This window comes from Struthio camelus, chromosome 13 (genome assembly GCF_040807025.1).
Source record: "Struthio camelus isolate bStrCam1 chromosome 13, bStrCam1.hap1, whole genome shotgun sequence".
NCBI classification, from domain to species: Eukaryota; Metazoa; Chordata; class Aves; order Struthioniformes; family Struthionidae; genus Struthio; species Struthio camelus.
In genome coordinates, this window is record NC_090954.1 from 9668786 (window position 1) to 9687037 (window position 18252).

Here is an 18252-nt window from a genome sequence, read left to right on the forward strand (position 1 = left end):
CCGGGGAGAGGCGGGCAGGGGGATCCCCAGGGCAAGGGATGCCGGGCTGCAGGGGGGACCCTGGGGAGAGGCGGGCGGGGGGATCCCCAGGGCAAGGGATGGCGGGCCGGGGGGGGGACCCCGGGGAGAGGTGGGCGGGGAGATCCCCAGGGCAAGGGATGCCGGGCTGCAGGGGGGACCCTGGGGAGAGGCGGGCGGGGGGATCCCCAGGGCAAGGGATGGCGGGCCGGGGGGGGGACCCCGGGGAGAGGTGGGCGGGGAGATCCCCAGGGCAAGGGATGGCGGGCTGCAGGGGGGACCCCGGGGAGAGGCGGGCGGGGGGATCCCCAGGGCAAGGGATGGCGGGCAAGGGATGGCGGGCAGCGGGGGGGAACCCGGGGTGGGGGGGCCGGCCGGCCGGCGGCGGAACCCCGGGGAGCCCCGGCTGCGCGGCCCCGCCCGGGAGGGCTTCCCCGGGGATTCCCGCAGAACGCGCCCCGGCTGGGCGGGAGAGGAGCCCGCTCGCCATTGGCCGGCGGGCTGGGGGGGGCGGGCCGGGCAGGGGCGCCGGCGATTGGCGGGCTGGGGGGGGCCGGAGGCGGGTCCCGCTGGTGGCGGCCCCGGAAGGGGAAGCGGCGGCGCGTGCGGCGCGGCCATGGCGCGCGAGAAGCAGGCCGAGGCGGCGGCGGAGGCGGAGGGCGGCCCGGAGCGCTCGTACCGGGAGCAGCTGGGCAACCTGAACCCCATCGCGCAGCCGCTCGCCTCCCGCAAACTGACGCGCAAGCTCTACAAGTGCATCAAGAAAGGTGGGGCCGGGGCCCCGGGGGAGGGGGTGATGGAGGGTGTCGGGGGCCTGGCCGGGGGGTGATGGAGGGTGTCGAGATCGGGGTGGGGTGATGGAGGGTGTCGGGGCCGAGCAGGGCCCCTGGGGGAGGGGGTGATGGAGGGTGTCGGGGCCGAGCAGGGGCCCTGGGGGAGGGGGTGATGGAGGGTGTCGGGGCCGAGCAGGGCCCCTGGGGGAGGGGGTGATGGAGGGTGTCGGGGCCGAGCAGGGGCCCCTGGGGGTCCGGGAGGGTGATGGAGGGTGTCGGGGCCGAGCAGGGGCCCCTGGGGGTCCGGGAGGGTGATGGAGGGTGTCGGGGCCGAGCAGGGCCCCTGGGGGAGGGGGTGATGGAGGGTGTCGGGGCCGAGCAGGGGCCCTGGGGGAGGGGGTGATGGAGGGTGTCGGGGCCGAGCAGGGGCCCCTGGGGGTCCGGGAGGGTGATGGAGGGTGTCGGGGCGAGGCCGGGGCCCTGGGGGGGTCGGGGGGATGATGGAGGGTGTTGGGGGCCGGGCCGGGGTCCCGGGAGGGGGTTGATAGAGGATGTCGGGGGGGGGGATGGTGGAGGGTGTCGGGAGCCTGGTCGGGGGCTGGGGGGTGGTGATGGAGGGTGTCGGGGCCGAGCAGGGCCCCTGGGGGAGGGGGTGATGGAGGGTGCCGGGGGGAGGTGGTGGAGGGTGTCGGGAGCCCGGCTGGGGGCTGGGGGGTGGTGATGGAGGGTGCCGGGGGGAGGTGGTGGAGGGTGTCGGGAGCCCGGCTGGGGCCCCGGGAGGTCCGGGAGGGTGATGGAGGGTGCCAGGGGCCCGGCTGTGGCCTGATGGGGGGGAGGCGAGGCCGGGGCAGTGCGGCACAGCCGCAGTCACAGTCGTGCCTGTCTTGCAGCGGCCAAGCACAAGCAGATCCGTCGGGGCGTGAAGGAGGTGCAGAAGTTCATCAACAAGGGCGAGAAGGGGTAAGCGCTCCACCGGCCCCGCCGCCCCCGGCGCAGCCCGGCGCGGCGGCGGCTGACGCGGGCTCTCCCATGCAGGATCACAGTGCTGGCTGGCGACACGCTGCCCATCGAGGTGTACTGCCACATCCCCATCATGTGCGAGGACAGGAGCCTCCCCTACGCGTACGTCCCCTCCAAATCGGTAAGGGGATGAGGTTGTGGAGCAGGGGGCACCCGAGTCCTGGGGCAGCAAACTGGCAGGCTGCAGCCCCAACCATGCTGCGACAGGCAGCCGTACGTGGGCAGGCACAAATATGGCTTTTGGGTAAAGGAGGCCCTTGGTGACACTCCAGCACCAGCACTCGTCTGTTCTCGGGGCAAGAGAGGAACGGAGGGTCACAGCTCAGATTTAGGATGGTTTTATTGTGGAACTGCAGAATCTTTTCCCCTTGTAGAGAAGCTCTGGCGGCAGCACTGGTGCTGGACTGCACCAGGGCAGAGCCTGGAGGGGGTTTCCCCACTTGCTTCTGAGCTGGTGACCTGAAGGCTTCAGGAATGAGGCAGTAGCTAAGTTGTTGTGTTTATTAGACATCCTTTTTTTTTTTTTTTTAGAGTAGGCATTAGGAGAGTTGATGCCTTTGGGGTTTTACCCACTACCACCTATACAGGCTTCAAACCTGTACAGGCCTTCAGACTTTTTCAAACTCTGGCTTCCTGCTCACCTCACGGACAGCACAGATGCGTAAGGCCAGGTGCCCAGGCATTTCTGGCAAACAGCAGCCCTTCATCCTGCCCCCGGGAGCTACAGACAAGCTGGGGGAGGCTTCTCACAGCAAGCACAAGTGAAGGGGGTTTGGACCTGAGAAGCTGGGAGAACCTCTGGCCCCGTGTTGGACAGGGGGTAAAGGCAGGACAGCGGGACATGCGGGGTGGGCCGGTGCCCTGCAGCATCGCCCACAGCCTCTGTCCCCGCAGGACCTGGGAGCTGCCGCCGGCTCGAAGCGCCCGACCTGCGTCATCATGATCAAGCCGCACGAGGAGTACCAGGAGGCCTACGACGAGTGCCTGGAGGAGGTGGAGGCCCTTCCCCTCCCGCTGTGAGGGACAGCCAGGACTGGCAGCGCCCGTGGGCGCGCGGGGCAGCCGTGCCGGGCTCTGGGGGGCTCCTCGCGGGGCCGGGCCCCAGCGCGGGGTTTGTAACCACGCGGCCGAGCGGGCGGCGTGGGGAGTGCTGGGGCGGGGGGCAAATAAAGGCATCTGAGGGGTTTGTAGTAGGTGGGTCGGTGTGCTTTGTTTGGCGGGGGAGGGCAGTGAAGAGCCTCGTAGGGAGCAAGTGTGGGGCCGCGACCCCCGGGAGGGGCCGCGACCCCCGGGAGGGGCCGCGACCCCCGGGAGGGGCCGCGACCCCCGGGAGGGGCCGCGACCCCCGGGAGGGGCCGCGACCCCCGGGAGGGGCCGCGACCCCCGGGAGGGGCCGGGACGGGGGCAGCGCTGCCGCCGCCGCCCCGCCAGGGGGCGCTGAGCGCTTGGGGGGGGGGCGGGAGAAACCATTTCCTGGACGGGGGGGGAGGGGGGGGCGCCTATGTAGGCGTCGCTAGCGGGAGCCATTCTGGGGGGCTGGATTAAACCATTCTCAAGGAGGGGGTATGAGCTAGCTCCTAGGGGAGGGCGGGGGCTAGGATTAGACCATTGTGCGAGGGGGGGGGGAGCATGAGCTTTTTTCCCCTAGTGGAGGGGGCCTGGCTGGGTTATACCATTCTGGAGTTGGGGGGGGGCTGGCCAGATGGAGGAGCTGTGTTGGGTTATACCATTCTGAGGTAGGGGGCAGAGCCCCCCCAGAGGGGCCAGCTTGGGTTAAACCATTCTGAGATGGGGGTGTGAGGCCTATCCCAGTGGAGGGCTTGGCTGGGTTAAACCATCCCTGGGTGGGGCAGGGGGTTGCCGAAGGCCACGCAGGCAGCAGGGGCGCCCGGGGCGGCTGTCTGCCTGCTCCCATGCCCTTCCCATGCGGGCCCCGGGGCCCAGCCGGTCACACAGGCCCAGGCTCCGCTGTGACTCAGCCCTCTGCAACGCCCAGACTGGTTGGGGCGCCAGCCCCGGGCCCACGCACCCGCCCGGCCCTCTCCGACGCCGCGGCTGGCTGGGCGAGCGCTGCTCGCTGGCGGCCTTGCCTCCTTCCGGCGCTGCTGGGCTGGGCGGCCGCCGCGGGGCTTGGGGCCCAGGCCAGCCCCCTCCCCACCCAGTGCTCGGCCCCGGCGGCACCATGGAAAAAGCAGACGTGGGGATCAGAAGACTCAGATCCAAGTTTATTGCAGGAAAAGCCGAGGAGAGCGGGGCCAGGCCTGGCCTTCCCCCGGCCCCAGTGTTACAGGGAGCAGGGCTCCTCCCAGCACCGCGCGCCCTGTCCTCACCCCGCACCTCAGCCGCCAGGGGAGAACTGGGGCTGCCCCGGGCTCTCCTGCTTGGGGCACGTGCGAGCCCCCCCCCCAACCCCACGCACCCCTGTCCTCCTCTTCCTCCTCCCAAGGCCATCCTGGCGGGGGCAGGACACAGCACTCCCATCCCTTGTGGCACAAGGCACTGGCCCCCCCTCCCCAGGGCACTGCGCTGGGACACTGCTTGAACCCCCCCCCCCCTCTGCTGCAGAGCATCCCGGCTACCCTCGTGCCCTAAAAAGCCCCAGCAGAGGTGCAGGGGGCAGCCCCCCCCCCCTTCCTGGTGGTACCAGCACTTGTCAGGCTTGGTGTCCCCAGCAGCAGCAACCCTGCCCGATCCGGGCACAGGGCACCCCAGCCCCGCCAGGCCCTGCTGCTGGGGCAGCCACTGCGAGCACCAGCTGAAGGCCCAGCTCAGCGAGGCAGTGGGGCAGGTGTGCAGCCCGGGTGGCGTCGGGGACAGGGCTCGAGCCTCGCCTTAGCAGGAAGTTACTGGGTGGTAGGGGAGAAGGGAGGCTGAGCAGGAGGAACTGGGGATGTCTCAGTGGGTGCTCGGTACTAACCCCTCGGCAGAAGGGTGCGCAGGGCAAGGGCTCCTGCAGTCAGCGCATAGGGCACATGCAAGACCCCCATCCTGGCGCCGAAGGTCCCCTGCTCTGGAGATGCCCCTAGATGGGCCCGAAGTGCTGCAAGAAGGAAAAGCTCCCTTGTCGCAAATCAGTCCTTCTCCCCAGGGCAGTGCTGAGTGGCCGGTCCTTGCGCAGACCCTGAGATCATCCCATTGCAGCAGCAAGAGATCTTCCCCCATCAACAGTCCCACAGGCATCTTGCTGCTCAGATCTTGGAGGACTCCACCCGCTCGATCCAAGGCGAGTCGGCTCCCATGTCCCTGGGCTCTGACCGCAGCTGCCGCAGCTCTCGCTCCAGTGCCTGGCTCCGGTGGTACATCTCCATGTAGCTGGCCTGGAGCTCCCGCTGGTACCGCAGCACCTTCTCCTTCTCCTCCTGCCAGGTTTTCCTCTCCAGCTCAAAGTTCACGGCCTGCAGCTGGCCCTGGCGCCGCTCACGCAGCAGCTCTGCCCACAGCCACTCCACTTGCCTCTCCAGGGGCTCCGCACTGTCACTGTGGAGGCCCCGGCACTTGGAGTCATCAGTCTCACAGCCAGGGAAGTCCTGGCAAGCCGGCATGGGATCATCGCCCAGCGGCAGCGAGGCACCGGGCTCCGGGGTGCTCTGGAAAGAGTCTGCCAGTTGTGCCAGCTGGGAGTCCCGGGCCTGTACCTCAGCCTTGGCCTCCCGCAGCTGTGTTTTCAGGCTGAAAATCTCACCCAGCTTCTGAGCCATCTCCTCCTGGGTGTCTCGGAGCTGCTGCTTGAGCAGGGCGATCTCAGCTGCCTTCTGGCACACCTACAGGGCACACACGAGGAGTGAGGAAAGGCCTAGGGAGTGGGATCTTCCGCACTTGCCAGACACCCCCAGGGATAGCAGCAGCCCCAGTTGTCACCACAGCATCACGGAGAGACCAGGAGCACCATGCATGGTTCATCCCTCCATCATGTGGCCATGAGCGACAGCACTGCAGGGAATTACTGCCCTGGCCCTGGCTCAGGAGCTGTGTAAGGCCACAGAGGAGCACAGTTCGGCCAAGCAGAGAGCTGTCGCCCGCAAGCAAGGCTGACAGCAAGAGGGTGGCAACGGGGAGAGGAGGAAGGGAACTCACCTCCCACTTGGCCTCCTCCATCTTGGGGCTGACACGCTCACCCTGGGACTGCCGGAGCTTGGACTCCTCGCACTGGCACTGTTGCATGCTCAGCTCCTCCTGCAGCCGCTTCTTCTCTTGCTGTGCCTTGTAGAGCTGCAGCTGCAGCGCCCGCTGGCCGCGCTGGGCCTGCTGCGTGACCTGCTGCAGCCTGGCCATGTACATCTGCTTCAGGTCCTCCAGCTCGTCCAGCCACAGCCGCTGCTTGTCCTCAAACACCTGCCAGCACAAGTGGACGCTGATGGGGGTGTGTATCCCTGCGCCTGTGCAGGACAGCCCCAGAGAAGGATCCCAGAAGGTCCTAAGGACCAACTGCTCCTCTCGGGAACCCAGCGCCCCTCCTGGGCCAGGCCCTACCCAGCTCCAGCCCAGGAGCAACAGCAGCAGCAGAAGTTCAGCAGTAGGTTTCCGTCCTGATCTTGCTGAAAGATGCTCCTACCCCAGGAGCCATGACATTGGCTCCTCCAGCCCATCTCCCACTACAGCAGCACATCACATCCTTCCCAGCCCTGTCCTCACGCTGGGTACTGCTGTCCCACACCCCTGCCCAGCTGAGGTACCCCAGGAGCACCCAGCACAGCCCCAGCCCCACGGCTCACCTGCGTGAAGGGGTCTTCAGTCTCACTAAGGCTCCTCTTGAGCTGTCGCAGCTCTCCCCCCGTCTCCTGCAGCCGGTCCTCCAGCTGCTTCACCGCATCCTCCAGGGAGTAGGTGAACTCATAGGGTGGCGGGGGCTCCCCAGGGCTCTGCAGCCGGCTCAGCGTGGCCATGCTTTTGCAGGTCAGGGGTGTCTTCTCGGGGGCCAGGGGCTCCCTGGGGCTCCGAGAGACCCTGTCCAGGGAGCCCCCGATGTGGTTGATGTGGCCCATGGAGGCACTGAACTGGCTCTGGGCAGGCTTCAGGCGGGAGCCGTAGGAGGGAAAGCTCTGGATGGAGTTGTGGCTGGAGTCGGAGGCCTCATCCAGGCTGATGGCATGGAGCAGGTGGGTGCGGAGCGGGCCGTGCTGCGGGACGACCGTGCTGTTCTGCGACAGCAGCGTGTGCAGACTCCCGTTGCTCTTCGATAGCTTCTGCCCCTTGGACGAGGACAGGCCTTGCATGGAAGCCAGGCCCTTCCCAGCCACCGCCTTGAAGGCCGAGGGCCTGATACGGCACTGAAAAACAAGAGTGGGGTCAGGCTGGGCGCAGCACGCACCGACCGCACACACAGGTGCCCAGAGCCCCAGCTCCAGCCAGACCCAAGGGCTCCCAGCCTCCGACCCCGCACCGAGGCACGGGACGCCTACAGATGTCCTCAAAGCCCTGCACCCAGCTCCATCCCCAGCATGGACCTTTTGGCTCCAGCCCCTCTTTCCCCAGGGCTGGCGGTATTTCAGGGCCCGGCATCGCACCCGCAGCTGGCGGGGGATGCCCCAGGCTCACCTTGTCGAAGCGGCCCCTCTCGGGCAGCGAGCTCTTGGAGAAGTCGGCTCCGCGGTGGTGGTCGCGGGAGCAGCGCTCGGGGGACCGGTTCTCGCGGTCGCTCTCGTAGTCCCGCTTGTAGCACACGCCCGCCGCCTGGTGCTTCCGCTCGGACCGCATCTCCTTTTTGGCCCCGTGCAGGTAGCCGAAGAGCTCCCGCTGGCTCGGCCCCTTGCGGAGCAAGCCGTCGGGCTGCCGAAGCCCCCGCGAGCCCCCCAGCGGGGCCCGCAGCTCCAGGGGAGACAGGTCCTGCTTCTCCACCAGGCTGCCCACGCTGCCCATGCTGCCGGCGACGCCGAGGGGCTCGGAGGAGAGGTAGCTGTCGAGGAGGCGGGTGGCAGGCTCACAGGTCACAGGGCCTTGTGCTGTTGCCATGGAGAATTAGAGAAAAGCCTGGTACCAGCACTGCCGAAGGAGAGACAAAGTCAGCAAAGCCAGGCAGCCGGGCCGGCCCGTTCTGTCCCCGGCCTCGGGGACGCCCAGCCATCGCTCCAAGCCCCCCAGCACCTCCCAGAGACCAACCTGGGCTCTGAGCAGGGGGAAGGACCCCCCGGGCGCTCCAGCTCCGGCCGGCTCTCGGCCGCCTCCCCGGAGCCCCGAGGTGCCGCGTCCCGCAGGGGCGAGACGCGGCCGTGGGGCGGGAAGCGCCTCCGCCTCGGCACCCCCCCACCCCCCGCCATGGCGGAGCGGCTCCCTCCCACACCCAGCTCCACCTCCCGCCCGCGGCCGGGGCCGCCACCAAAACAGGCACCTGCCACCCAGCCAGGCGGGCGAGTTCGGGAGCCGGCAGCACCTGCCCGGGCCTGGCGCCAGCCCCGGCCCGGCGGCACCCGCTGCCCCCAGCCGGGACTCTGCTCCGGAAAATCCCCCCCCCCCCCATGGAGGCCGCAGTCACCTGGCAGCAGCGAGGGGTTGACACGGTCCCCGGAGCCTCCCCTGGAGACCCCAAGCTCATCCCTTCGCCCCCCTCCGTTCCTGCCCGCTAGGGTGAAGACAGCGGGACTGGGGACACCCGCGGGACCCCTCCCCGAAACAGCCCGGGGGACGCCCCAGGCTTCCCCGGGACACGCAGGGGGCGGAGGGGTCTCGTGCCCCACAGCAAGGGGGACAAGCTCTCCCACCGTTTGCAGCAACGGACACGGCCCAGCTCCGCCCAAGGTGCTCCCACCCCAACGTCGAGCCGGGTCGAGGCCATCCCAGGCGCCCGCTCCCCCAGGGGACCCGGCAGGGCCAGCTGGCCGGACGCGGCCCCGGGGCCGGAGGCGGGAAGAGGACGGATGCGGGGCAGGACAATGCAGCTTCCTGCGCAGGTGGCCGGCCCCGCGTGTGCACGGCCGCCGGGCAGGAAGGCCGGGAGGAAGCCTTCGGCCTCCCCCCCGCACCTGGCCCGGCAGCCTCGTCTCCTTGCTCCCTGCCCGTGCTAGCCCTGCCCGTCTGCCGCCTCCTGTCCCCGCCGGACCCCAATTAGTCCTCCCCGCTCCCATCCCCCCCACCCGCAGGGCCCGCCGGACGCCGAACAAAGCCCTTCCTGCAGGCTTTGCCTGACTTTAAGGCGAGCCTCCTCGGGTCCTCTGCACCCGCGCTCCCAGACCAGGGCGGCCGCGGCCCTTGCTGGCAACGCCAGCAGAGCAGAAGACGTTGCAGGAGGCAGCGCCAAGCCCGGCTGCAGCGCGGGAGCCAGGCAGAGCCTCCCCGCAGGTCCCAGCCCTTCAGGTGGCCTCGGCGCGCGGGCTCCCAGGCCCACGGTTACACCCAGGAAGCTGCCCTGGTTCTCAGCACCACGCGCCGGGTAAACAAACAACTCGCTTTTAATTGCTGCCACGCACAAACCTGTCTGACAGCTCCTGGCCTGCACTGTCATCTCGCTCCTGGGGAGCCCTCACCTGCTCCGGGAGCCATCGGCAGCACCCCGCGTCCCCTGGCGGGACGAGGCCGTGGGCGGCGCGGGCGGCTGGCAGTGCTGCTGGGTGCCGCGGAGGGACGGGGCGTCCCGGCGGCGGGCGACGCGCCCGGGCTGGCTCACAGCATCGGAGCTGCAGCACCGGCGCCCGGCGAAGCCGCTGCGACCAGCTCGGCCAGGCCCCGGAGCGGCTCCTCCCGGCACAGGCGGCCGAGGAAATAGGTCAGGTTGTGGGAGGTTCAGGAAGCGCTGGGGAGCCCGGAGAGGTCCCGCCACCGGGAGGAAGGGTGTCTCCCCAGGCGGCAAACACCGGTCCGGCCAGCCTGGCTTCTTCTTGGGGCTGCAGCTGGGCCAGGAGCCCGGCCCGAGAGGTTTGTCCAGCCCCGGCCATGCCCCCGCACAACCCTGCCCTGGCAGGATATGGGGCACAACCCCTTTCCTTCCCCTCCAGGTAGGACGGGACACGCCGGCAGGGTCCGCGCAGCTCCGTCGCGGCCTGGCCACCTTCCAGGCTCCGGCGCGTGCCAAGATCTGCCCGGCCGGGCCACGAAGGCGAGCTGCCTCCGGACGAGCCCTGCGCGCTCGCCATGAGCCCAAGGCCTCCGGGGCAGAGGGGCGACCAGGGGAACGGGCGCCCTTGGCCGGCGGCGCGGGGCCGGGGGTGGCGAGAGCGGGCTGCGGGCAGCAGCGGGGGCGCAGCACCGGGGCTGCCCAGCGGCAGGATGCTCCTGCGGCCGCCCCAGCGCCGGCGGCGCCTCCCCAAGCGCGGCCCCGGCTCAGCGAGGCGGGCGGGCGCGGAGCCCCGGGCCCGCACCGCGGGCAGCGCTCCCCGGCGGGGGGCATCGGGGCATCGGGCCGGGCCGGGCCGGGGTTTCCTGCCGCTGCGCCGGGAAGGCGCCGCCGAGGCCGCGGCCGCCGAGCGCCCCCCGCGCCCCGGGGCCGGCGCCGCCGAGGACAAAGCGCTGCGGCCGGAGCGCGCCGGGCCCGTCGGGGCGGCTGGGCCGGGCCGGGCCAAGCCGAGCCGGGCCGGGCCGGGCCGGGCCGGGCCGAACCCGGCCGCACTCACCATGCCGGCGGCGCTGCGCTCCCGCTCCGCTCCGCTCCTTCCCTCGCCGCGTTTGAACGCGCCCCTCGGCCGCGGCGGCGCGGGCAGCGGGCGGAGCCGGCAGCGGCAAATCGCGGCGCGGGGGCGGGGGCGGCCGCGGGGCGGCGGAGGGGGCGGCCCGGCCTGGCCGGGGAGGGGCGGCGGGCGCGGCCGCCCAGCGGAGCGGGGAGAGCCGCGCGGGACGGCCCGCCGGCCCTGCCCAGAGCCCCCAGCGCCCCCTGCACCCCCGACCCTCCCCATCACCCAGTGCCTGCTGCACCCCCAGCCCGCCCCAGTTTGGAGAGACTTCTGCAAGCCGTGGCCAGGGAAGTGCCGCGGCCCGGGATGAGCAGGTGCTGTAGGGACCAGCCCCCGATCCAGCGGCAGCAATTTCAGCCCATAGCTGGTCCCACTGGCAGGCAGTAGGGCTTTTGCAGGCCTGGTCAACTAACTGTGCATTAGCCAGGCCCTGCTCCGGGGGGGCCCTATCGCCCCCCGCCAGGCCCAAGGCAGACCGCGGGAGCAGGGGAGACGCATTTTGCTCAGCTTCATCACGCCTGTGCCGGGGCCCGGCCCCAGGGGAGAGGAGAGCTGTCTCAGCCTCCGCGGGACACCCTCTCCGCTCTGGTCTGGCAGGACAGGAGCAGCCACAGGACCCCGCGTGTCCCCCCGCCGCAGCGCCCGGGGCCGGGCAGGAGCCGCCATCAGAGATGTCCGTATGGCGCAGCTCACGGCCGCGGCGAGGACAAACCCGCAGGGCCCGGCGAGCCCGGCCACAGGTCTGCCGAGCCTGGCGGTGAGCCACGACAGGCTTCAACCCTCTGAATCAGCCGCGCGCTTCCTGGCGGGGAGCCCGCCGTGTCACTCGTCGCCCCCGCAGCTGCGGCGCGCAGGCAGCGGGGATCCCGGCGCCGGGGACCCGGTGGCTGGGTGTCCTGGTCACCTCAGGGAGCAGGACGCTTGCAACAGCCCTGCTCCTTCCCCCCGGCAGCCCGTGCTCGGCGCCCACGGAGGGCTGGCGCCCGCGCCGTGCCCAGCTGGGGCTCTGGGACGCCTGCATCCAAGGTGCTCGCGCGCCCGGGCCTTCCTCGCTGCCAGCTCCCCCTGCGGCGCGCCAGAGTCCTCCGTCTGTGCTGCCAGCGCTCACCCACACGCACACCCTGTCCCCGGGCCCCACTCGCCGGGCTCGCACGCTCCCGTCACCCTCGCCGCGGTGCCAAGGCAGGCAGCCGCTGCCGCCGTCTGCAGCCCGCGTGTGCCCCGGGCTCCTTGCTGCCTCCCGGTCGAGCGCCGACACGCGCAGCCTCCTGGACAGCCCCTCACCATGGCACGCTTCCCGAACCGGTGCCTGCCGCCCCGTCCGCTGCCTGCCCTGGCCTCGGTGCTGCCAACGCGGTGTCTACGGGTGCGCGTCTGTGCTCGTCGGCGCACCGGCGTGCACGCTCGGACACGCGCCCTCCCCTGTTGCCGGCTGCCCCGCGGGTGCGCTGCCCCTCCGTCACCTTCCCGCGCGCACACGACTGCAGGCGGTAACGGCATCTCGCTGGGGCCAGGCAGGTCGGAGGGACGTCGGGCTGGCGTCAGCAGGCGCTAGCCGCATCCAGACCCATCCGTGCTGGTCTGCTCTGCTTCCCGCTGCCAGGAGACAGCCAGGGCCACGCACCTCGGCCGTGCCAGCAGCGAGGGATGCTGAGCCCAGCCCCGGCCGAAGGAGCTGCAGGGCCAGTGCCCCGTTCCCCTGGGCGGGGAGGCTTCGGCCGCCCCGGCGCACGGGTCTCCGAGGGGCGGCTGTCTATCCGCCCCGCTGGGCAGCCTGTTACTGGCGACAGAGCCCAGCTGCCATCCCGGAAATCCTGGCTGCGGGATGCTGGGGCCAGGGTGGCAGAGGGCTTTCTGGGGTCCCTGCCGGCAGGCCGCAGGGTCACAGCGTGGTTCACAGACGTTGGGATTCAGTGGGGAGACGCCATGCGGGTCAGCGCTTTGTTAAGTCCCGCTTTCCCCCGGCCCCTGCTGCCTCCCTGCTCGGCTCCAGCCCCGCGCGCTCCCCGTCACTGTGATGCTGCAGCCATTTGCGCGGCCACGGTAAAACCACTTTGGGAACCAGCCGGGGGCAAAACAACCCGCCAATAAAAGACAAGCCGACTGCGTGCGACTGCAGCAGCCCCCGCGCTGCCTCGCCACCGGCAATTTGGGTGCGAGAAGGGGGGTCACAGAGGGGCAACGCTGGGGCTACACGATCGCTCTCTGCCTCCAAGCATCCTGGAGCAGGTCTCGAACGCTGAGCCTCCCTCTTGCCGAGAGCCCCACCAAGCCTGGAAAAGCCAGGAGGCCCCTGGTGCCGCTCCACAGGGCTCCCAGGACATCAGCAGCTCCGCGGCAGCGTGTTACCCTTCTGCAGGGACGCAATGGGGAAAAGCCTCAGCCCCCTCCCGCTGGGCCATCGCTAATAAAGAAGTGCGTGGGTGGACTGGAGCTGAGCGACCTCCAAGTCAACCTCGGGGCTATAAAAGGAAGCGAGGTCTCCAGCAAGGCGCCTCTTCCACAAAAGCAACCAGAGGATGAGGGGGCTGTGAGCGGAGCTGAGAAATAGCTGCCAGGCAGCGGGAGAGGAGCCTTTAGCGCTGAGCGAAGCGCGAGGGGCACATATGTTCTCAGTTTCTGCACATCTACATCTTTGTGAAACCTGCTGAAACTGTCTCATCTATTTTGTATTTTGCAGAGAAATACTTGGAACTGCCTCTGGCTGCCCTGGCTGGAGTTGAGGCACCAGGTAAAGGGTGAGCGTAAAGCATGGACAGGTGACAGATCCCAAAACTCAAGTGCTGGAGAGAGGAGCAGGGCAGAGTTGCGGGCTGGGTAGCAAGAAGGGATCAAGCCACGAGGGTGGGCAAGCCAGCTTCTGCACCGCTGGGGTGGAGAGGCCCTTGGAAACTCTCCGGCAGTGCGGCCCCCCACAGCCCCAGGGCAAGGACAGGACCCACATGCACAAAGGAGAATGGCTCAATCCTCGCTGCCCTGCACCAGGCCCCCCAGCACCTCAACCCCTTCCTCGGGAAGCAGCCTTCTGGGCTCCTCACCCACCCCGGAGCAGCAGAGGTCAGGTCCATCAAGACACCGCATCCTGCTCCCCCTACACAGCCCCATGCTTGGCTCTAGCCCTTTTGGCTCCCTCGTCCCAGGGCTCCTTCCTCCCTGGAGACGCCTTCCCTGCAGCTCCATCGCCGGGTGGCAGGAAGCCGCTCGGCTTCCTGGGATGACAACAGCTTCTGTCTGGAGATGTCTTCAGGCGCCCAGCAACACAACAGCTCCGGGGAAGAGCCAGGCTGTGGGACGAGGACAGAAGGGGGCCAGGAAATGAGAGGCGCCTGGTGCCAGCCCAGGCAGCAGGACAGCCCAGCCCAGCCGAGCGGTGGCGACAGGGCAGCAGCTAAGCCTGAACGCTCCTTGCTCCATAGGGAGGAACAAACAGGGACAGAAAGCCTGCGCTCCCCCGCCTGCTGATACCCAGAGATGCAGACCCTGGGCCTCAGGGCACAGCTTGACCATAACCACCTCCTGCACCACAGCACAGCCCTGGAGAACACCTGGCAGCTGAAACACAGGCACCCAGCTTGGCCTCACAACCAGAGCAGACGGCCTGTCCACAGAGAGGGCAGCCAGGGTCAAGGCAGAAATGGGTGCGCTGAAGCCAGTGAGGAGAAAGGAACAGAAGGAACGAGTGGCGCAGCATGTCCCAGGGCATTCACAACTCGCAGATGCCCTGACAGTTCTTTATTGTCCTCAGAGCTGGGTGGCAGCTCAGCCTTGTCCAGTGCAGGGAAACAGCCTCCTGCACCTGCCCCAGGAGGCAGCACCACTGTTTGCAGCAACGCCATGGAGTCCCACTCTCTGCCTGCTCTCTTGGTCCCATCAAGGATTGGTTCTCAGCCCTTTCTGTTCCTCTGCGTCCTGCCAGCACCTCTATGCTTGCCTACTGCAAAAATCCTGCCTGCGTCAAGCAGCTTGGCGGCAGCCCTGGCGTCTCAGCACAAGCACAGCGCACGTGACTGGCACATGGGGCAGGCTGCTCAGCCAAACGTGCACCAAGGGGTCTCGCTTGTGTCACAGTCCAGTAATATATTGAGGACAGTGCAGGGGGCTCCTGCCACACTCAGATCTGTCCGTGACTCAATTCGGTACCTCACGTTGTTCAGACCTCCGTCCCGATCCACCTTAAACTGCTCCTGAGGAAGAGAAAGAGCGTTCAGCCCTCACTGGCTTCCCTCCGGTGCGTGGGAAGGGAGCACAGGAGCTGGCAGGGAAAGACATCAGCAAGGGGGGCTCACAGCACATGGTGACTAGAACTCTCATAGTTTCTCCTGATCACACAGAGGTCTCACCTGCTTCTGTGCAGCAATGCGCTTCTGGTCCCTCTTCCTCCAGGCCGGGTCATGCAAGTGCTGGAAAGTCTCATATCCAGTTGTGATTCCAGAGGGACGGCGAACCTGGAAGGAGAGCCAAGCTTCTGTAAAGCTACTGGAAAACTTGCCCTAGCCTGCTGTATCTACTGCTGGTGTAGAGGGTGCAGAGGGGCTGCCTCCCCCAGGCACCAGCCTTGATGGCTGCAGCAGGGAGTCAACTGGAGAGACGAGAAGGGCAATTCCAACCGTTGAGGCCACGGAGCACTCCTTACCTGGAGACCGGCTCCTTTGATGCGGCGATAAAACTCATCGTCTTCCCGTCCCCAGCCCCAGAAGCGGTTGGACATGCCATTGCACTGAAACGAGAGGGGTGCTGTACCAGCCAAGGTCCTGCTCTCCAGCTGCAGCTGCAGCACAACCCACCCGCCACGGAGAGGCAGACACCAGCGCTGCAACCCCTGAGCCTGAGCACGGCCTCACCTCTCCTGTCCCTACCAGCTCAGACTGCAGGCTCTGCCCCCAGAGCATTAGACTCCTTTCCCCACTTCCCACGGGTGGAGCGCAATGCGTGTGACCGTGCACCAAGATACTGTCACACACCCAGCCCCAAACTGACTGGGACGTCCCACCCCCGTGCTCACCATCTCATAGTGCTGCTTGGTGAGCAGCAGGATGCCGCCCACGTAGGTTTTATAGTGGTACAGCGGATGCAGCTCTGGGGAGGCGACATGGAAGGGCCCTGCCTCTGGGAAGCTGTAGTCCAGCTGCTCGTTGAGGGGCAAGAGATCAACGTCGTGCATTGCAATGTAGTCGGTGTCGTTGCCGCTCTCCAGGAAGCCCACGTTGATCAGAGACGCTCTGTTAAATCTGCCAAGGGACCAGGGACTCCCAGCGCCAGGCACAGCAGCTGCTGCCCCTTCGCCCCCATCTCCCATGCCCCACGACACTAAAAAGTTCAGCCAGGCCCCAAAGAGTGACTGTCACCACCAAGCCCCTTTGTGCACACACACAAAAATGGCGTTCAACGGCTTCCCAGCCCCGGGTGCTTCAGCTGCCCGCCCAAAGCTGCCCCCCTGCACAGGGCTATCCATGCAGCACGCGCTTAGCGCAACGGGTTCGGCCGCTGCAAACAGAACGGGGTTAAAGCAAGTGACCTGTTCGGTGAGTGGAGGAAGGCTGGAGGAGTGCAAAATACAAGGACTCAGACTTGGCCTGTTGGGACAACACGCTGGAAGGAGTCCCAGCAAAATACCCCGTCCTGTGCGAGGCAGGCTGGGGAGCTCCTCGGCACAGGCACGGCTTGCGGGTAGGCACAGAGCAGCGAACGCGGGGCCACCTAGAGCTGTTGGAAACATCATTTCTGAACATCCCAAGGGAGGTCTTTGAATTTCAGCTTCCCCAAACGTTTGCTGCTACGGCCTTGCAACGCTGGGGAGAAAGCTGAAATATCCGCGGAGGAATAATTATCTTCTTGCTTGTGATGGGCCGCCAAGAGAGAAATAAAATACCACCTTGTCCTTCTATGAACTTGTCTCCTGGAAAACTTTGCACCACTTTAGCTACTAAAAAGCAGGCAAAGCGTAGTGAGGCTAAAGGCAGGCGAGACGAATCCGACCCGTCACGCTCCAGCCCCGACCGCTCCCCTCACTGCCAAAAACTCCCCAACGCCGAAAGGGGCAAGCGGGAGACCCCGTCCGCTCTCAGCACGGACCGTTTGGGAGAGGGGGCTACTCGCGCCCGTGGGTTTTGGAGGCGCCACGGGGCCGTACCTGAAGTGATCCACCTGGTTGAGCACGAAGATGCGGTGGCGGATCCTCTTCTTGCTGAGGAAGCGGTGCATGTAGGGCACGAAGGCCAGCAGCTCCTCGAAGCGCTCGCGGAAGGGGACGAGCAGGGCCAGGCGGTGGGGACCCCAGGCCGGATCGTCGGCCGGCGGCGCGGGGGGCTGGGGCTGGGGCAGGCAGGGCTGCCGGGGGGCCCCGACCCCGGCCCCGGCCCCGCCGCCCGCCGCCTCGCCCGAGCAGCTGAGCTGGAGCCAGAGCAGCGAGGCGAAGCCCAGCAGCAGCGCCACGAAGAAGAGCTGGAAGATGGAGAACTTGCCGGCCAGCAGGCCCAGGAGCTGCGGGGACCTGGGGCACAGCGGCACGTCAGGGCCCGGCCCGGCCCCGCCGCCCCCCCCCCGCCGCCGCCGCCGCCGCCGCGCCCCCCCGCGCTCACCCGCCGCCGCGCAGGCGGAGCGCGGCCCTGTGGCGGGCCGGGCCCATGGCGGCGCCGAGCCGGGCCGGGCCGGGCCGGGCCCCGCCGCCGGGACACGCTGGCTGCGGCCCCGCCGCTGCCCCGGAAACGCCGCTCGGCCTCGCCGCGCCGCTCCGCTCCCTTCCGCCCGGCGCCGCGGGGCGGGCTGGGGGCGGGACGCGGCCGCCGGGACCCCCCTGGACCCCCCCCAGCCCCCGCCGGCCGGGACCCTCCGGGATCCGCCCCCCCCCACCGGCCAGGACCCCCCCCAGGACCTCCCCATCCCCCGCCGGCCGGGACCCTCCGGGATCCGCCCCCCCCACCGGCCAGGACCCCCCCCCAGGACCTCCCCAGCCCCCACCGGCCGGGACCCTCCGGGATCCGCCCCCCCCACCGGCCAGGACCCCCCCCCAGGACCTCCCCAGCCCCCACCGGCCGGGACCCTCCGGTATCCGCCCCCCCCCCACCGGCCAGGACCCCCCCAGGACCTCCCCAGCCCCCACCGGCCGGGACCCTCCGGTATCTGCCCCCGCCACCGGCTGGGATCCCCCGGGACCCCCCAGCCCCCATCAGCTGGGACCCTCTGGTATCCACCCCCCCCACACTGGCTGGCCCCTCTGGGACCCCCCCACCCCACCTTCAGGACCCCCCAGGATCCCCCCCCACCGGCTGGGACCCTCCACGATGCTCCCTGCACCAGCCAGGAGGCTGCAGCAGTCACCCCCTTCCCACCAACCAAGACTCCGCAGGATCCCCCGTGCACCAGCCAGGACCCCCCCGGGATCCCCTGCCCCATCCTGTCGGCTGGGACCTTCCTCCTGTCATACAACCCCCCCGGCAGGCTGGGACCCTCCAGGAGATGTCCCCCCATTCCCCCTCAGGCAGGACCCTCTGGGAGCCCTCTTGCACCAACAAGGACCCTCCAGGACTCTTTCCCCCCATCCAGCTGGACAAGACCCTCAGGGGATCCCCCCCCACCATCCCACCAGCAGGGACCCTCCACAGATCACCCCTTCCCCCCACATCCTAGACCTCCCTGCCAGAGACTCCCCCTCCCACCCCCATCAGCTGGGGCTCTCTGGGGGTCCCTCTAGGGATTGCTTCCCACCCCCACTGCACTGGGGGACGATTCCCCCCACCCTCATGAGGACCAAGGGGCCCCCAGGATGCAGAGCTACAGGCCATGCTTCCCCCCAGCTTCTCCTCCCCCTTAACAACCCGTCTGGCTTTCCACCCCCACCCTAAAAA

The 18252-nt window shown here is 68.8% G+C and overlaps 3 protein-coding genes across 4 annotated transcripts; 1 reads left to right on the forward strand and 2 right to left on the reverse strand.

Annotated features, from left to right (window-relative positions):
• Window positions 1-584: 584 nt before the first annotated feature.
• On the forward strand, window positions 585-3001 carry NHP2 (NHP2 ribonucleoprotein). Its single transcript, XM_068959339.1, has 4 exons — window positions 585-785; window positions 1682-1751; window positions 1827-1932; window positions 2706-3001. Exons 1-4 carry the CDS (start codon window positions 635-637, stop codon window positions 2829-2831), a joined length of 453 nt encoding a protein of 150 aa, XP_068815440.1. The 5' UTR covers window positions 585-634; the 3' UTR covers window positions 2832-3001.
• Window positions 3002-4010: 1009 nt separating this feature from the next.
• On the reverse strand, window positions 4011-10463 carry N4BP3 (NEDD4 binding protein 3). 2 transcript variants are annotated; one of them, XM_068959747.1, is made up of 5 exons: window positions 10352-10463; window positions 7347-7790; window positions 6524-7078; window positions 5886-6143; window positions 4011-5572 (listed from the first exon to the last, which is right to left on the reverse strand). In XM_068959747.1, exons 2-5 carry the CDS (start codon window positions 7758-7760, stop codon window positions 5000-5002), a joined length of 1800 nt encoding a protein of 599 aa, XP_068815848.1. In that variant the 5' UTR covers window positions 7761-7790; window positions 10352-10463; the 3' UTR covers window positions 4011-4999. The 2 variants fall into 2 exon arrangements, with proteins under 2 accessions (XP_068815848.1, XP_068815849.1); XM_068959748.1 differs by lacking the exon at window positions 10352-10463 and adding an exon at window positions 9269-9396.
• A 3662-nt stretch (window positions 10464-14125) lies between these two features.
• B4GALT7 (beta-1,4-galactosyltransferase 7) lies at window positions 14126-17059 on the reverse strand. The gene is made up of 6 exons (XM_068959749.1): window positions 16987-17059; window positions 16539-16898; window positions 15411-15636; window positions 15042-15125; window positions 14749-14853; window positions 14126-14592 (listed from the first exon to the last, which is right to left on the reverse strand). Exons 1-6 carry the CDS (start codon window positions 17031-17033, stop codon window positions 14437-14439), a joined length of 978 nt encoding a protein of 325 aa, XP_068815850.1. The 5' UTR covers window positions 17034-17059; the 3' UTR covers window positions 14126-14436.
• Window positions 17060-18252: the final 1193 nt, after the last annotated feature.